The sequence below is a fragment of the Malania oleifera genome, chromosome 2 (genome assembly GCF_029873635.1).
Source record: "Malania oleifera isolate guangnan ecotype guangnan chromosome 2, ASM2987363v1, whole genome shotgun sequence".
Classification (NCBI taxonomy): domain Eukaryota; kingdom Viridiplantae; phylum Streptophyta; class Magnoliopsida; order Santalales; family Ximeniaceae; genus Malania; species Malania oleifera.
This window is the reverse complement of record NC_080418.1, coordinates 29,664,477-29,684,249: the sequence shown is the minus strand read 5'-3', so window position 1 is coordinate 29,684,249 and position 19,773 is coordinate 29,664,477. Positions and strand designations below refer to the sequence as shown.

The window sequence follows — 19,773 nt, the reverse complement described above, 5'->3', positions numbered from 1 at the left end:
AATTTTGTATATTCTTTCCATTTCTATTATAATCACAACTAATGTATACAAACTGTAAATCATTAAAAATAGAAAATACTCATCACTCTAAACGTTTGGTGGTTTCATTAAATATTTTTGGTTTCTATTGTTAATTTTTATTTTTTGTTTATAATTTTTAGTTTCTATTATTATTTTTTTAATTTTTATTTCTAATTTATGTTTTTATAATTTTTAAGAATGATATTTAAAAGTACCTTTTAAAAATAGAAAAAATGTAAATAGTGGTCGGATTGATGATACATGAGGAGGAACGTATTTACTATTTAATTAATTTCATAATTAGTGTTGCTCTTACATCGTCTCTATAATTATATATTCTGCCCTTCATTCTTTAAAAAAAAAAAAAACAATGAAAATTACTTTTATAGTTAAAATATTATTTTCAAACTAACATACTAAAAATGCCAAGCTTTAAAAAATAAAATATATATTTATGTTTAGGCAACAAGATAAAGTAGAGTATAAATGTGTAATTTATTAATTTTCCTAGATACTAAGTAGGGATGACGTGAAGCTATATCAGTCACTGCCACTGCACTCTGCAGCAACCAGAGTTGGACTAGGAGACCTTTAATTACGCTTTGTCCTTTGCGCGCTCTCTCTCCCTCCCTCCGCGCGCAACTTGACCGCGCCGCGACGCACCTATTGTTTGCACGTATGCACATTCGTACAGTATCAGTGGCATTTCCGTAATTACACTGCCCAACCGAGCCTTATTCTCAGAGTCCCCCAACCTTTTTTCTTCCCACACCTTTTTCTATAGGTTAAAAAAGAGAGAGAGAGAGAAAGGGGTCGCCAAATTTCAGAGGGCGACACACACCTGTCTCCGCCGTTAAATATAACGGCTAACGTAGACCGTTAATGTGCTCGATGGCGCAAGCGTTAAAGCTAACGGCGATCATCCCCTGGCAATTATTGGCTTAATTTCCACTTTGCAGGGCACGACCATCCTCGTCCCAACACCCACACAGTACGCTCGGACCGCACCTGTTGAAACTCCGCCGGAACTACGCCGCGGGAGGCGGCTGCCTCGTGCTGCAAGGGGCGGTCTGAAGATTATTAGGATCTGATCGGGTGATCTAGGCAAAAAGAATTAATTGCAGAGAGCTGAGAGAGGTAATTAATGGATGCCAGCCGCATGATACGTGTCACACGCCTGTCTCGCGCTTCTGTCTTAAAATATGAAGATCTTGTCAAGTTTGATCTTTCTTGTGGAATACTGTTGCTTGTAGAGCTTTGCCCAGATGGGATTTTTGCTGAATTTTCCTTGTTGGTAATTGAATTTTTTTGGATTTTTTTGGATTTTTTAATTATTATAATATGATATGATTTTCATGATTATGGGTTCCGTAGGTGTAAGTAGAATATATGCACATATATATATATATATATAAAATATTTATTTTTATAATAGATTACATTAGGATGCATGCTTCATGCTTCAGAGCTTGAGGATCAAAGTTGATGTATGGGTTAATCATTAGGTCCATTTCCAAGTTAGGGTTTCAGTGGCTGACGTTAGCTAGTCTGTTTGTTTAATGCTTTTGTAGGTAGGGTTTGTTCATGGTTCTTTCTGAACCTTCGCTCCCTGAGCTGGGCTATAGTGGGTACTGTTTTGTTTTGATCTGTGATTCTGAAGCTCTGGTTTACTGTTTCGTGAGCTCTCTCTCTCTCTCTCTCTCTCTCTCTCTCTGAGCTAGTGTGCTTCTGTGGTGGTTATTACCAACGGTAGAGAGATTGCACTGTTCGAAACTTCCATCTACAAAAGTAAATCGGGGGAAGGGAAGGTAAAACTTCTCAATTAATTTCTCCATCGGTCGAGCTCCTTGCACTGCGGCGCACAGTAGCTTTTGTTTGTGTATGTTTCTTTGTTGTTTCTTTGTTGTTTGCCTGCTTTGTCTATGGCCGGCCATGTGATTTTTTCATTCACATGCACTGTGCGTGCTTTGTGTTCGTATATAATCGATCATCATTACTTGCTAATGTTAATTGCTCGCTTGCTCTCTCTCTCTCTGTGTACGAGTTGATTATGTTAGTCTTGTTGAAAATCTGTGCTGTTGCATGTGTTTCTGTCCTTTTGTATGTACGTAGTGTTACAAGTCTCTCTCAATCGATATCTGGTTTGCAGGAAGGTGTGTGTGTGTGTGTGTGTCTGTTTTCCTCCTTTCATTGATTCTTGATGCGGATCTCTCCCTCGATGAATTCTGCAGCTTAATATTGCAACCTCCATGGAACCCTGATCAGATGAGAAATACTTGGTCAAAAATAAATGGAGATGAGTAACTTGAGGCATCATAATGAACTGCATGTAGCGCAGCAAAGTCGCCGAGACAAGCTGAGAGTACAGCAGATCAGTACTACTAATTCAAACTTCGCCAACAGCAGTTTGGACCAATTAATGCTCCTCCATCATCATCATCACCGTCGTCAACATCATCATCATCATCCGGGAGCTCATCATCATCCGGGAGCCCTAACCCCAGATGATGATGACCAAATTCAACTTCGGAATCCCAGAAATGGCTCCCTCCTCTATGACCCATCTCCTGAAATCCTCAATCTCTCTTCCAATTCTCACCTTCTATTGCCTTCCAAGGTTGATCATCAGCATCATCAAGATGAGAATGCTAATGCTGCCTTAGGTAACAATTCATCATCTCATCATCCTCTAATGTCAACTAAAGTAGTTTCGGCAAATGACCCACATCAATGGAGAAGCATTGTTTCCAACCAAAGCTGTGATTGGATTGCTAATTATGATACTGGTGGTTCCCCAGACAGTGAAAGAAACCAAAACCCTTTGTTTGTCGGGGAAGTCTTGTCAGGTTCAGTTAAGCTTAGTGACATTAATGTTAATAATAATATGAGTTCGGCAGCCACACTTTACATGAATAAGCCTAGCAATTACAATATTGGGTTTCACCAAGATGGGCAATCTTCTTTGACCAATCCCTCCACTAGTGAAATTTCCAGCCAAGATAGTCAAAAGCACTATGGAGAAATGCACTTCAGTCCTCCTCAGCTTTACCACAACACGCTTCAGGAAGTTGTTACATCGGCACCCATTGGAACCCAGGGGCTAGACATGGACATGGATTCCCTTGTACCTCGAAATGTTGGGGAAACAGGCCGGAGTTCATGGTGTGACAGTGGGAATGAACTTGTTTTCCTTCCAACTTATGGGAATCAATCCAGTGCATTGCACATCGAAAATGCTTCGGTTTGGACGAGTCGGGCTGCTGAAGGCTGCCATCAATGGAATGGGGAATTGAGTTTTCCTGAAAGTAAGGGCGCCGGAGTTTTGAGGGCCACTGGAAGTGATTGTTATACAAATGGCCTATCACTATCACTTTCGTCCAATCCACGGGGTGAAATGCAGGGAGCTCGGTTGGGGGAGAGTTATGGATGTGAGGATTTGCATGTGCATTCTAGAGGTGGTGTTATTAGTAGTCCTCAAGACTTGAAGCCCATAAAGTCTGGCAATGATATTTGCTCAAATGAAAAGCCACCTATTGGGAGAAAAGGTTATGGAAACTCCCTTCAGGACATAGTGGGGACTTCTAATTACACACACAGAAATACTGGTCCTCTTGGGCCATTCACTGGGTATGCGACCATATTGAAAAGCTCAAATTTCTTGAAGCCCGCCCAGCTACTGTTAGATGAATTTTGTAGTTCAACAGCTGCTTCAGAACTCACCAAAACATGCGAGATAAGTGCGAGGAGTTCTGGGTTGGCTTGTGTTTCAGCTGGTGCTCTTACTACGGCTGATCATGAAATTACTGAGATTGGAGCTAAGAGTGGTAATGACGGTGTTTCATCATCCAAAATTTTCAGTTTAACAGAAATTTGTGGCAAAGCTGGGGTTGGAAGCAGCTCTTCTGAATCATTCCGGCCTGAGTACCAGCAAAAGAAGGCAAAGCTCTTGTACATGCTGGAGGAGGTTGGTCATCTCCACTTCTCTTGTGTTAAAACTTATATGAAGTTATTCATTTTTTTTTTGTCATTTGCATTAGTACTAAATGTAACTATATTTAATTAATATTTGAAAGGAATTATATATTTACATAATAAATTTCAGTAATGTGTTCAATAATCATGTCCATTAAAGATTTAATAATTTGTTTAATAATTGAAAAGTGAGATTTTCTTTTTCTTTGGTTGGCAAGGCATTAAAAAATGGGATGTAGTGGGCTATCCAATTCTGGTACATAATTACATTATTGTTACAGCATTCAACCTTCATGATGCGACTGATGTTTTTGTCTTGTGCGTGCTTTTTTTTTTATCAGCACAATATTGCTTATTATGTTCTTAATTTAAATAATCAATTTGAACTCTTTAGGGATAGTATTTTATTATTTATTTTTAGAAAAAAAAATATTTGAGCTTGTACATTATGTAGTTCGGCTCAAGCTAGTTGTATGCTTTCATTGAGAAAATTTTTGAGCCATGCTTGTTTGATATATGTTCAATATTGATCAATACTATTTTGGAGACTATAGTACTTATTCTATGCATTTCCCATTACCATGATTCCTATAGTGAGGGCTTATTGCTAGCTAGTTTGTATCTGCATCCTTATAAACACATAAATAACTGCTAAAACAAAATTAGATTAATGTAAGGTTCTTGCTATATGGTGGCATATATAGATGTAAATTAAAAGCAGTGAATATCATGTGCAAAGAATGGTACAACATGTTTGTGTTTGCAAAGCTAGAAATGAAGTATGAGCCAGTGTCTCTTTTTTTTCATGTGAATGGTTTGTGCAAGTTAACAATATTTGAAATAATGATAAATTAGAGATACATATTTCCTGAATTGGGTTCTAGATATTTGCAAGCTCCTCCCAAATTTGAGGCCTTGTATATAGTTTAATCGCCTTTGCAAAGTATGGGGAAAGTACACTATGGAATTTAGCGACGAAGGCTCTAATCCTCAGTCATCTCCAATTGGTGGAGAAAAAACTTTGACCTATTGGAAATGGCAGCCAAGCTTAGGGATTGCCTTCAGGTAAGAAAATTAATTTTCAAGATTTATTTGGGGGGTCCCTAGCCCCTATTAGAAAATCATGAATAAGATTTTAGGGCTTTTCAATATTGGAAGTAGGCAATTTTATTGATAGGAAATTTTATTATTTTGTGATTCTAAGCTAGGCCTCATGGCATAATTGGTCGAGGAGGAAAGAAATAATTTCTAAATCATTCTTAAAACAAATATTTCTGAAACACTGTTGTTGAGATTGATGAAAAGGAAAGATTTAAATGGGAATTTATAGAAAAAAGATTACATTTCTGAGAATGTCCGATTTATATTTGACAGTATGGGCCCTCAAACTTCTCTAGATTGAGTGAAGAACTCTATTGCTCAATCTCTATTATTTATTTATTCTTTGAGACCCCATCCAAAAGTGGGCTTATCTTATTGGTGGGTTGGGTCTTTTAACTTGTTCAACATCACTCATCCCTTCACATGTAATCACTAGTACCTTTTTGTCTTCATGGTTGTCATGTGTGTCTATATGATGTGGCGGCTTACTCTCTAACCATCTCTTAACTTTCAAGCTTGTGGTTTTGTATCCTTTTATAAGGGAAAAAAAATAAATCTTGTGATTGTGTCGAGGTCTCATGTGCAATTCTTTATGTTAGGAGTCAATTGGATAGCTAAATCTAGGATCTTTTGGAGTGGTTATAATTTTTGGTTTCTAATTTATAGTGCTTGTTGCATTTGATGTTTGGTTAGGCCCTTAAAGTTTTTGTGTTGAGTGTATAATTCAATTATTTAGTTTGTTGGGCTCCCATCCAAAAGCAATAGTTAGCTGTGGCAGCGAGTTTCTCATTTTTACAAGAACTACTATATGAGTAATAATGGCAAGCATCCCCAATTAATGTAGCTCTAGAGAATTGTTTTATATGTATATATATGTATGTATATATATATCTCTCCACTGCCTTTGATAATGGCAGGAGCCCACCTGAGTTCAATGTTCATTTTGTCTTCAACATATGGTTCGGTATTCAATGCAGGTAAAAGCATATATATGTTGTTTGATGCAGACATTTGGCGTGCATTACTAGCCATGACTCAAGTTTGCCCAACTCCTATGTCTTAGGATCCATGTCATTAACTTTTGGACATCTATATTAGTAATGCACTCTTTTGACGCATCAAATTCTCTCCAATGAGTCCAATCTTTCTCCAGTCCTTTGCACAAGTCAATTTTTGCATTTTGCAAGGTTATACGTCCACTATCACCTTATATATATGGCGACTCTATTTTCTAGTTTTATGAGGTGATAAATTTATTGATCATGAAATTAACTGATTTTAGTATGAGTTCTTATGTTGATTAGATTAATTTTATCCTCGTCTCTTAGGAAAAAATAGCAGAGGCGGAAAGTCAGCAACAGTGCTGCTGCTTAGTGTTAGTAAAACATTTGCACAGGGAGTATGAATATTCAAAACCAACATTGATAATTAGATCTGCATTATTTTTTGTTTGTCTTTTTAAATATCTGTATATGATTCAAAAACACTTTACCTACCCCAGCCTTGCCCTACTCACCCTATCCCGTTGCCGCTTGAATCAGGGTTCATCGCCTATTTAGCTCTGCTATCAAAATTCACTCTTAATGACTAATCCAACCTCATCAATCTGAAACAATATGGTTCTTATGTTTTACAGCAGTGTGTTATTGATCAAGTTTAGTAATTCCACCACTCCCATCACATTAAAGTTACTACATTGTAAGTGTTTGGTCTAATTGGTGGTTTGTACTGAGTTAGATATTTTTTATTTCAACATAATAAAAGCTTCAATACTCAAAAAAAAAAAAAAAAAAACAGAAGGGAAAATGCTCTAAATTTTATAGGTTTCATTTGAATGAATCTAAACTGCATGAAATGCATAATGTTGGTCTCTTGTGACTGGCCGTGGCAAAATTTCTTTTATTCATTGCTGTAGGGATGCGTTCGCCCAAAGGAGCTAGCCTGTAATTCAATTAGGTGTATGTTTGGTATGTAGGAATGGAATGGAATCAAACTTTTTCCTCAATTTCTGCATGTTTTTTGTTCAATTTTTTTATTCCATTTCATTCCCACCTCACTCAATTCCGTGAATCAAATTTCACATAATGAAATCTAAATTTTACTTTGAAACAGTTGGTGACATTGTTTTAGGATTATTGAACCTCCCTCCCCATTTAACCTTCACATTGGCTCTGAAATTTGATCATAATGTTAAAATATTTTAGATTTGAGCGCACCATATCAAAGATTCAAATACCGAAGTTATGTAATTGTTTGACATTGAGCCATCCCAAATATTATAATATTGAAAGTTGTTCTCTGAGTTATTTAAAGCTCATATACATCTATTAGTTATACTCCGATGATTGTAGTCTTTGTCAATACAGGTTCACTTATTTGTAGCCTAATTTTATTATACATGCAGCATGACTACTCCAACTTTTTGTTTTTGAGTTAAATTTTGGGAGGAGTGTGCCAGCTTACATGGTTTCTTGAAGAAATTATCTGTTGTAGTTATTTATTTATTGTGAATGAAATGTTTGATTGTGCAAAGTCTTTCACGGTCTGTTGTACATCTGAAACAAAGTTAATTACTGAGATTCGTTCAAAATGTCTCAAAATATTTCTGTGCTGCTCAGTAAGAGGTTACAATGCTGATGTTGGTAGAAATCACACGCTCATTGCTTGGGATGGTAGTGACTTGATTCATTAGGGGAAAAAAATCAAATAAATAAATAGGTTCAAATTTGGCACGAACTTTTAGGAAGCTAGAAAGCAGTGCTGTGGACGCCCTGCTCCCCATTTAGTTAGATGCCAAATTTTACTTGCATTTTTTATGGATTAGTATTATATATAGGAGTTTAATCCCCGCATCTACAGGATCATGTACTCACAGGATTGTTGACCAGATGAACGCTCCACTCTATTATATTTTATTTGTGACTGACCAGAAGAACGCTCCACTTTATTATATTTTATTTGTGACTTTATTGGATCAGAGCCTGAAACCTAGTAACTTTTCATATTGTAATTGGTGAATGCCCCGTTTTTCTGTTAAAAAGAACGGCCTATGTGATTGTAGAGCCGGCAGAGCTGCCTGCCTGACAACTAAGTTTTCTTGCTTTCCAGCAAGTGCTATAACTTACGAGTTTTCTTTCTTTCCAGCAAATGCTACAGTAGACTTGCCTAACATGGCTTTTGCTTAGGTCCAATCCAACATTGAAAGAAACACTGTCTAGTGCCTTACAAAAGAACACCACAATTCAATTATTGGTTTATCTTGGTGTTACCATACCGTACCTCTGAATGAAGTATTCACTTATTTTTATTGCTAATCATTATTGGTGGTGGCTACTTCATTTTGCAAACTTCTGTTCTTAATGGTTTGATTTGGCTTTCAAATTACATATATGTTTAATAAGTTTTACAATGTATTCATTGTTAACATTTTATTCATGTGCTTTCTTTGAAAAGACCATACTAAATCAGTGTTCTTTCCGCTGCACTTTGCAATGTAAAGGTTTGCAGAAGGTACAGGCAGTATCACCAGCAGATGCAATTGGTTGTTTCATCCTTTGAAACAGTTGCGGGTCTTAGTGCTGCAACCCCATACATTTCCATGGCTCTTAAGACAGTTTCAAGGCACTTTCGGTGCCTAAAGAGTGCCATATCTGATCAGCTCAGGCATGTTAGGATAGCCTTGGGGGAGGATCTATCATTCCCCACCACTGGAATGAGTAGTAGTAAAGGCGATGCAGCTATGTCGAGACTAAAGTTCATTGACCAGAGCTTTCCGAGGCACAGAACAGGCGGGGCTGACATGAGTCTCCATGAACACCAACAACACATCTGGAGGCCCCAGCGAGGCTTACCAGAACGTTCCGTGGCCATACTCAGGGCTTGGCTCTTTGACCATTTTCTTCACCCGTGAGACCCTCCATCTCACCTTCTTTACCTCTTGTATAATTTGATTTAATTTATGTACGTCACTTCAATTTGTTTGTTATTTTCTAGATATCCCACAGACACAGACAAGCATATGTTGGCCACTCAAACTGGTCTCTCTCGAAACCAGGTAGGATCAGCACTTCTTTTTTAGATCAATTATTATGACTGAAGTGAGGTCCTTGTGTTAAGCTAGGTGATTAAAATAGTGTAATCAAGTACTTGTTTGTAGGCTGTCTAGCTTGTGGGCCAAGTTCTGCATTAGCGCATCTGCTACCTTTTGTGATTATCCCGTCTGAATTTATGTGATTGTGTTGCAAAAGATTTGAAACTTGGATTATGTTACCTAAAACAGTGTCCTAAACTGAAACATTGTTTACATATACTTCATACTAGCATATGACGAAGCATAAGCAATGACATTGATTTACTACAGAATGCAAATTTAATTTATCTTATGTGATATTGCTGATACTAGACTGATTTCATGCACACAGGTTTCAAATTGGTTCATAAATGCCCGAGTTCGTGTGTGGAAGCCCATGGTTGAAGAAATACACATGCTTGAGACGAAGGGTTCGGCAGAAGCGAACCGAAGTTCAGGAAAGAATGATGGAACAACAATGGCTGAACAATCCAGACAGCCAAGCAATGATCAACCCTCTGTATCTCAGCCCCAAAACTCTCACAACGTAAATGCAAGGACAGCTAAGCATGTTGAGTCCTCTGGAATGGGTTCCTTGCAAGGCCAAGGAGACGGGCTTTGTGTTGATCAGTGGAATCAGGAGAAGAGGGCAAGGGTGGACTGTCATATCCCAGCAAGCATGGGTGGTGGGTCATTGCTTGGTTTCGTGCCGTATCAGCGCAGTGGCCTTGGGATTGGGGGTCTAGGAGCAGTGTCACTCACTTTGGGTCTAAGAAATAATGTGGAGACTTCCCAACAGCAGCAATTGCAGCAGCAGGAGGATCAGCTTCGGCAGCATTTTGGAGGTCAGATGATTCAGGACTTCGTGGACTAACATTTTATGGGTCCCTAGCTCTGCATTCGCATTAGAAGAAATTAATAAAATGTTCATCAACAAGAAAAATTGACAATTGACTGGCTACGACTAAATTACTGTTGGAGCCAAAAGGGAAGGATGGTTACATGATTATGTTTCCATTGGAGACTGATAAAGGTGGGGGTGTATTAGGCCAAACTGTAAATTACTTGCCATTCATAGTTGGTTGGGTGTTACTGCGAAGTTACTTTCGGTTGGTTTAGCTGAAGGGGAAATTAATCTTGGTTCTTGGTTTATGAAACCGAATTCATGGAATCTGTATGGAAAAAACTTTCATGATTATGACGTGGTGGTGGAGGAAAAGTTTGTGCACTTTGTGGAATAAATGGTTGCTGCGCACATGGTTAGGCACTAGCTGTGGGACTCCTAGGCAAGCTGCTATCTGTAAAGATGCTGCTGCACGTTCAGTGGAGTTCATGGAAGGGGGTCCATAGAGAAGGGTATATGGTTCTGTGTAGGCAGTAGCTCATTTTGCTTTAGCTACTGGAATTAATGTTCACTGCTGCATGTAATTTTATTGTGAGACATGTTTTGTGGAACCTGCAAACTAAGCTCTCCAGAAATTTCTGCAGAGAAATCTGATTAGTTGGAAAGAAAGTAAGCCCGCAGAAGGCTTGCCTAATTCTAGGATGGAAGGGGTTCTCTGTGCATGATGTCCATATTTTGTTGTTGTGGTATGGGTTTTTATTTTTATATTTTATTGTTGGTGGGGCGGGGAGTATTATTTGATGCCAGCAAAGCTGGTGGCCCAATTCCATTACAACATGCTGCATTTTGGTGATGCAATTCGCTAGTGCTGTGTTTGGTCTTCATGACATATTTCTCATGGGAGTATTCATTTATATTTCTGTGTTTTTCTGTTTTGTTTGCAGCAAGCCAATTAAACTGCTAGTTAATCTTGATAGGCCTGTTTAGAACTTGGAAAATATGAAGGAAAACTGTACAACAGTCACCTTTTAATGTTTGATTATTGAAAAAAATAGAAAGAAAAATAAAATATATAGTAAACTAATATATAAAATTTTAATTACACATATTTGAGATATAGTTTTTAAAATTTTTAATAATAGAATTATTTTTATTTTTAATAATGTCTGATGTAGGGAGAACATATGATGAAAATTTTATTTTTTTATTTTTTGTCCTTTATTCAAACAAAATTCTTGATTTAAGCCTCTACCCCCATACACGGTTTTATTAGATTACACACTTTTCCTACTTTAAATGTCAGTTGAACTCTGGGTAAGTTGCTGGAATATTTACATGGAAAATGTTACCATGCAATTTTATTTTCTACTATGTATAAAGTACACAGCTTTTTACTCCCTGCAATTTCATTAGAATCATACAGTGCTTTCGTAATGAGTCATGATATTTAACATTTTTGGAACTTGTTCCGCTTCAAGCCATATGATACAAAGGTTATATTGTGTTCCTAACTTCATTAAACAATAGTTTGACCTTCGGGACATATCTCCATTATCATCTATGATCTTCGCTGGCTCACAGAACGAATTCTTACTATCCATAGATATTGTTGGTTTCGTGAGTGTATCTACCTAAAATTGAATTTTCGAAACTTCTTCTTACATGCTGATGCCTTTTTATCGCACCATGCCCGTATAGATTGTAATGCATAGAGTACACAGCTTGTTACTCCCTGAAATTTCATTAGAATCATACAGTACTTTCGTAATTTCAAATCTCGAGTCATGATATTTAATTATTAGAAGCTTTAAAAAAGAGAAAGTTGTAATGATATACCTAGCACAAATTATTGTTTGGAACCTTTTCCACTTCAAGCCATGACACAAAGGTTATATTTTGTAAAATGATTATTGTGTCCCTAACTTCATTAAACGATAGTCCCACTGGTTTGGGAAAAAAAATATTTAATTTTTTTTTGTTTTTTTATTAGTTCTTTGTTCACATCCATCACTGGATCCTGTTTCATTTAAATTAGGATAGTGTAAAATCCCACAACACCTTTTCACTTCTTAGAAAATGACATTCCACCCTTTATATTTTTAAAAACTATCACAAAACTTTCCGAGATTTAATTTTATTCACAAAATAAACCTTTTTGTTAATTAACCATTAGTCAACGTCAAGTATAGTGAAAAAAAATTAAAATTTGTCTTTAATAAAATGATAATTTTACCTTTGTGCATAATTTTGATAAGATAAATTAAGAAAATAACATTAATTTAATAAATTAAGTTGAAAAAGTTTAATTACAATATATTTTTAAAATTAAAATTATAAGTGAATTGAATGCCTAACGGCTAAGCCAGGTCGATCAATAGATATAAGCATGATAACATAATTAATTTTTATTTTAAAAAATTAAAATTATAAAAAATAAATTAATAATTCAAATAATTCAGTAGAAATACTTAAACGGTTATATTGTTACAAAAAATATTTGTTGTATGCGTTTCATGAAAATTAAATGACTAAAGATATCTTTAACAAATAAAAGGATAAGATGGTTAGTTAAATTGTGGCTTGCTTTTTGGGTTTATTTGAATACCAAATTTAATAACATAACAATTTGAATAAAATCAAGAAAAGTCAGGTGAATTGTCTCAAATAATTGTCAACCAATTAATATAAATTTGAATTTTATTTATCTATTTAGTATTCATATTTTGCATAGAAAAGAACTACAATTTCATTTTATAATTTGAACTTATAAACAATGAATTTTTGAATTTTAGCTTATTTTTTCTTAGTCTATGTTTGCTAAGTTACTTGAATTTAAAAATATTGAACTATATTTTATTGATTTTATGATGTGTTTAGTCATTAAATTTTTATGAAAATTACACCTTAAAAACAATTTGTAATATTATAATTACTAGGTAATTTATGAATTATTAGTAATTTTTATTTTTCATATTTTTTTAAAAAAAATTAAAAATAATAATAGGTATTTTTTTTTTGTTCTAATTTTGATGTCGGTTATCTAAAGCAATTAGACCAGATAGATTAGTTAATTTGAGAATCAATTATGTCTTTGAGTTAGTTAATTTTCAAGACATTATATTGACCAACTTTTTAAATTTAATTTATTAAATATGTGCCATTTTAAAAATATCATTTTATAATGGCTAAAATTAATTTTTTTTCATATATACATAATGGTTAACTTATGGTCAATTAATGAAAAGTTTATTTTGTCAATAAAATTAAACTCGAAGATGTTTTTTGGTAGTTTTTGAACCTGGAGATTGATTTATTAATTTAAATTGATTAATCAACTTAATTATCAAATTAGTTTTAAATTTAATTGATTAAGTTAAATTTGATTAGTCAATCAAATTTAAGTTAGGAATTAATAACAGAATTATAAATAGAGGTCTTCTGAGGGTCGTAGAGACACACAAATACGGAGACATCATATGGATAATTGAGAGTTTGGAGGAGAGTTTGTGAAGAAAGAAGAAATTGGATAAAAGTTACAATTCAAGAGTTAGAAAGGTTGCAGATCTTGAGGCTTGGAGATTGCAGAAGGCCATAATCAGAGAAGAATTGACTGACTAACATTAGGCTTAAAAATAGAAGAAGTTGAAGATCGGAGGTTGGTTCTAATTTATTTTATGTCTTGTTTTATTTTCATGTATAACTATTCAAAAATAGAAAATGTTAAAAAAAAAAAAAAAAAAATCCAAAGTTGACTTTTTGATCTAGTCCATTAATTGAGATCCAACCCATCATCCTCACTTATATATATATATATAAATTCCAATTTTATTGATAGCCTTCACTTATAGCCGATGAATATCGTGGTTACAAGCAGGAAACATGAGATTTACAATTAAACTATTAAAACCATCACAAGCATCAAAATCAATTGTTGATCTTATAGGTCGCACCCGGTTTTGATAATGACAAATATTGATATTTGATGATTGTCAAGTGTTTGTGCTGGCTTAAATAAATATCCCAAGGAAGGACACTTGAAGAAGCAAGAAGACCTCGAAGACTTGTAATTTGTAATTGTAAATTAATATGGGTTTGTAATAGCAATATAGGCTGTGCTTTGTATGTTTCTTACCTGCACATCATGCATACAGGATATATCGTAAGCTCAATTAGACCATAACAAGACCTACACTCACACACACAACATATAATATATAAGTGTGTTGAAATTGTGCTCTAATTGAACAAATCTAAGCATTTTGTGAGAGCTCGAGCTACCGAACCCTTGGAGTACAAAACTCCTCGGGTGCTCGAATGGTGACAAGTCAACATGTTGACCACGCTCTCGGGAGACTGACCTTTAAATGCACATACCATCTCCAGGCACCCGAACCCCTTGAAAGGGACTGTTCACCAACTAAGACGACCGATTCTTTTAGTTCAAAACGAACCCCGGGTGACCAAGCACATGTGTTCGAGCCACCGAATGTTAGACCGGGCACCCGAAGTCATGAAGCTTTGCTATTGACTTTGATTCAGGTTGCCGAAGATCTATCCGGGTGACCGAAATTCATTAACCACCTTTTCAGCATGTGTCTTGTCGAGCAACCGAACTTGAGTTCAGCTACCTGAACCCCAGCCGGTTAAAATTATTTTAACCAAGATAAAACTGGGTTAAGTCAGGCTAATTAGATTTTAATCTTTTGGAACCTTTTTAATTATTTCAATTATATCCCAAACGGTTATATTTTTACCCCTACTTATAAATATGAGTCCATTTGCATGATTAGGACAAGATTAGTAAATAGATTAGCCAAAATATCCTCTCTATTGAAATTACATCTTTTGGCCAAATACTCTTAAATCTCCGTTCGTTTGATATTTTCTGAGATTGTGTGAACATTTCTAGATTGTTTAAGATTGTTATAGCTTGCTAGAAACTCTCATTTGAGTGATTGATTGCCATATTTCTTTTGGGAAGTTTTAGCTTAGGTTTATCCCACATATTTGCTCATTATAAATCTTGTGTGAGGATAAACCAAGTGAGCTTAGGATATTTGCATATTTGTTGCAAGTATCCAATAGCTTGATTTTTGGTGTGCAAAAATTTCTCAAATAAGCACTTATTTTCAAACTAGTGTTGTGCATCTTTCATTGAGGAAAACTCTTTTTGAACTAGTTTGATTATCTGATTTGAATACTTGGAATATTGATGTGCTATTGAAATACGTATTTTTTTTATTCCAAGTTACTGCTTGTGTTGAATACTCTTGAGTATCATATTGATTATACTGTGTTGAGTATTGATTGAACAAAACTTATATCATTGAGCTTACACTATATCCATGCTATTGATGTATGTGTGATTGTTCGTATTTGGGTACATTTCTACTTTACTTGAAAGCATTATTTCTGTACCATTTGATTGTAAAATCTGAATGATTCCAGGCATGGTTAGAGGGGGTGGTAATCCAATCCGGTAAGGATTGTATGTAAAGGTTGAGGTCAATCCTGTGCTAATTGACCTGGTTTGTTTAGGTGTCATTCCACCCATTTAAGTGAGCAAGTTATAGTGGTAATCCTTGTGCTTGTTAGCCAAGGCGGGGACGTAGGCAATTGGCCGAACCTCGATAACATTTCTGTGTATCGCTCTTACTTTACTGCTTTCTGGTGCATGTGTGTTTGATTAAATTGCTTTATTTACTTTCTGGTAAACATTTACATTATTTGCACTAGATTGACCATAGGGTTGTGAATATACTGGTGTTATGAGATTGACCTAGGGCTTAAGTTTTAAAAATACCAATTCACTTGCCCTCTTGGGATCACGGTAAAGCTAACAATTGGTATCAGAGCCACGTAGCATAGACTAGCTGTTAATTTGCAAAAGATCACATATGGCTCATAGCTCCGTGACCCCTTTCCCTAAGGGACCATTTTCCACATGACCTCCTGTTTTCAGTGGCGTTAATTACACCTTCTAAAAATAGAGGATGTGCATCTACCTTTAGAATACTGATTGGAAGGTGTGGAGGATTGTCTCTAAGGGAAATTATGTCCCTATGAAAACTGAGGGTACAACTAGGGTTCCACAGACTAAAGAAGAATATAATGATGATGATATGAAAGCTGTTAGTTTAAATGCTACTGCCATGAATATTTTGTACTGTAGTCTTGATGTAAATGAATTTAACAGAATTATGGCATGCTCTACTACTAAAGAAATATGGGATAAGTTAGAAGTCACATATGAGGGTATTGGGGATGTGAAATATAGTAGGATAGACATGTTGACTAGTGAGTAAGAGGCCTTTAGGATGAATGTAGGTGAGTCCATTCAGACCATGTACACTAGATTCACATACATTATAAACTCACTGCATGCATTAAGAAAGACCTACCCCACATATGAGATGATTAGGAAGATCCTAAGAGGCTTACCTCCTGTTTGGGAAGCCAAGGCTACGACCATTGCTGAGGGTAGAGATAACCCCTAGATGAATTGATAGGTACCCTGATCACTTATGAATTGGCCATAAATGAGAGACTTAATGAGTATAATAGGGCTAAGAAAGTAACTGCATTAAAAACTTCCACGAACACATCTAATGAATGCAGTGAATCTGACACTAATGAGGATATGGTCATGCTAACCAGAAAATTTAGCAGATTTTTCAGGAAGAACAGGAAACCATATAAAAAATATAGGGAGTCTACAACTGAAAAGGGAGAGTCAAGTAAAAGAAAATAGAAATCAAATGCTCCCACGTTCTACAACTGCAACAATGTCGGACATATCAAACCAGATTGCCCACTACTGAAAAAGGAGGCTAAGAAAAAGAAGAAAGCCATGAAGGCTGGAACATCATGGGATAAGCTTAGCAACAGCGACTCAAATTCAGACCATAGTGACTCAGAGGTCGCCAATCTATACTTGATGGCACACGACGATGAGGTATCATCTTCTAGCTCATTATCTTCATTTTATTTATCTGATGATTGTGATTCTAATTGCATGCCTACATTTAGAGAGTTGCAACTGCAATATATTCGTGTATCTAAATTGTCAGGCAAAAAGACTAAAGAAAATAACGATTTGAAAAATAAATGTGAAAATTGGTCAAAATTATTTAATATTGCAAAAACCTCTCATGCTTCCATTTTAAAAGAAAAAGATGTAACCATTGTTGAGCTTGAGAGAAAATTGGAGGATAACTCCAAAATCATTTTTAAATTTACTGAGGGCAAACGCAAATTTGAAAAACTACTTGGTGCCCAAAGAAACTCCTTAAGTAAAGAGGGTCTTGGTTTTAATGGTATTGAAAATGTTAGACAACCTGATCTTTACTTAGGACATTTTACACGTGAGTCAAAGTCCGATATTCCTCCTAAAGATCCTAAGTGTAGAATAAGATGCTTTAACTGTAAACAAATTGGTCACATTCAATATGATTGTCCACTTAGGAATAAGCGTGCTAAAATTAGGAAAATATGGGTAGTTAAGGGAGATCCTGCTACTAACCCCCATGGACCCAACAAAATTTGGGGACCAATATTAGTCACTTATCTTATTTTGCAGGTATGCTTAAGATCATCCTCCCCCAAGGACCAGTGGTACTTGGATAGTGGGTGCTCACGGCACATGACCGGTGACAAGGGCAAATTCACATCAATTGTTCCCAAGGATGGAGGCTATGTGACATTTGGCGAGAATGCCAAAGGGCGCATCATTGGGATAGGTAAGGTTGGTAAGGATTCATCTTTTACTATTGATAATGTTTTGTTGGTTAATGGGCTGAAGCATAATCTACTTAGAATAAGTCAGTTGTGTGACATAGGATATAAAGTATCTTTTGAAAATGATAAATGCATAGTAGAAAATAAATTAGATCACAAAGTGCTTTTTACTGCCAATCGTCATGAAAATGTTTATACTACTTCTCTTGACAACTTAATTTCACAACAAGTGACATGTTTTTCTGCTGTAAATGAAGCTAGATGGTTATGACATAGGTGATTAGGACATGCAAACATGGATTTATTGTCAAACTTGTTAAAAAAGAACTAGTAAAAGGCTTGCCTAAGATGTCATTTATAAAAGATAAAATTTGTGATGCATGTCAAATGGGTAAACAAACAAAATCTAGTTTTAAGAAAAAGAAATTCATATCTACTACTAGGCCACAAGAGATGCTTCACTTAGATTTGTTTGGACTTAATTCTGTGCAAAGTTTTTGTGGTAAATCTTATGTTTTTGTAATTGTGGATGACTTTTCTAGATTCACATGGGTATTGTTTCTTGCATACAAAAATGAATCATGTGAACAATTTACCAAGCTTTGTAGGAGAATTCAGAATGAAAAAGGATATAAAATAACTCATATTAGAAGTGATAGAGGTACGAAGTTTAAAAATGAGAACATAGAAAAATACTGTGACTTAGAGGGCATATCACACAACTTCTCTACACCTACGACACCTCAATAAAACGGTGTGGTAGAAAGAAAGAATAGGTCACTATAAGAAATGGGTAGAACTATGCTGAATGAACATAATTTGCCTAAATATTTCTAGGATGAGACCATTAATACTGCATGTTATGTTATGAATAGGGTGCCGATTAGTCTGTCAAATAATAAAACCCCTTATGAATTGTGAAACAATCATAAGCTGAATATTTCCTATTTTCATGTGTTTGGTTGTAAATGCTCTGTGCTTAGAGATAATGAACATCTAAGAAAATTTGACTCTAAATCTAATGAAGGTATTTTCTTAGGTTATGCACTAAATAACAAAGCATATAGAGTTTTCAACAAAAGAACATTGACTGTCATTGAATCTATTCATGTTGTGTTTGATGAAGCTAATCAATTTTCTAAGAAAGATGATGAAGATGATATTGATATTAAAAAATGCTTAAATAAATTATCAATTGAAAACAATGCAAGTGAAAACCCAAAACAAAATGAAAAATCATATGAGGATAATGAAAATCAGGAGTTGCCTAGAGATTGGAAATTCATTAGAAATCATCCCATTGATCAAATCTTAGGTGAACCATCTGATGGTGTAGCCACAAGATCCTTCTTGAGAAATCTAGTAAATCATTCCGCTTTCTTACCCCAAGAAGAACCTAAAAATATTAAAGAAGTAATAAAGGATGAGTCTTAGGTGATGTCCATGCAAGAAGAACTCAACCAATTTGAAAGAAGCAAAGTGTGGACTTTAGTTCCTAAGCCTAATGATCACACAATGATTGGAACTAAATGAGTGTATAGAAATAAGAAAGATGAGAATGGGGTAGTAACTAGGAATAAAGTTAGACTAGTTGCTCAAGGGTATAACCAGTAGGAAGGGATTGATTTTGATGAAACATATGCTCCTGTTGCTAGGTTAGAAGCCATTCGTATGCTACTTGCTTTTGCTGCTTTTAAAAATTTTAAATTGTTTCAAATGGATGTTAAAAACGCTTTTCTAAATGGTTTTATTAATGAAGAAGTATATGTAGAACAACCACCCGATTTTAAAATCATAAATATCCAGATTATGTTTACCGGTTGTCTAAGGCCTTGTATGGATTGAAACAAGCTCCTAGAGCTTGGTATGAGAGGTTTAGTGGTTTTCTATTAGAAAATGGGTTTACCCGTGACAAGATTGACACTACACTCTTCATCAAATCCAAAAATGATGATATGCTCATTGTTCAAATTTATGTGGATGATATCATTTTTGGAGCAACTAATGATGAGTTGTGTAATAAGTTTAC

The 19,773-nt window shown here is 35.4% G+C and overlaps 1 protein-coding gene across 1 annotated transcript; it reads left to right on the top strand.

Annotated features, from left to right (window-relative positions):
• Window positions 1-832: 832 nt before the first annotated feature.
• Window positions 833-10,709, top strand: LOC131149693 (uncharacterized). The gene is made up of 5 exons (XM_058100375.1): window positions 833-1,158; window positions 2,253-3,985; window positions 8,594-9,000; window positions 9,088-9,148; window positions 9,516-10,709. The coding sequence occupies exons 2-5, from the start codon at window positions 2,312-2,314 to the stop codon at window positions 10,035-10,037; spliced, it is 2,664 nt and encodes an 887-aa protein (XP_057956358.1). The 5' UTR covers window positions 833-1,158; window positions 2,253-2,311; the 3' UTR covers window positions 10,038-10,709.
• The last annotated feature ends 9,064 nt before the right edge of the window (window positions 10,710-19,773 follow it).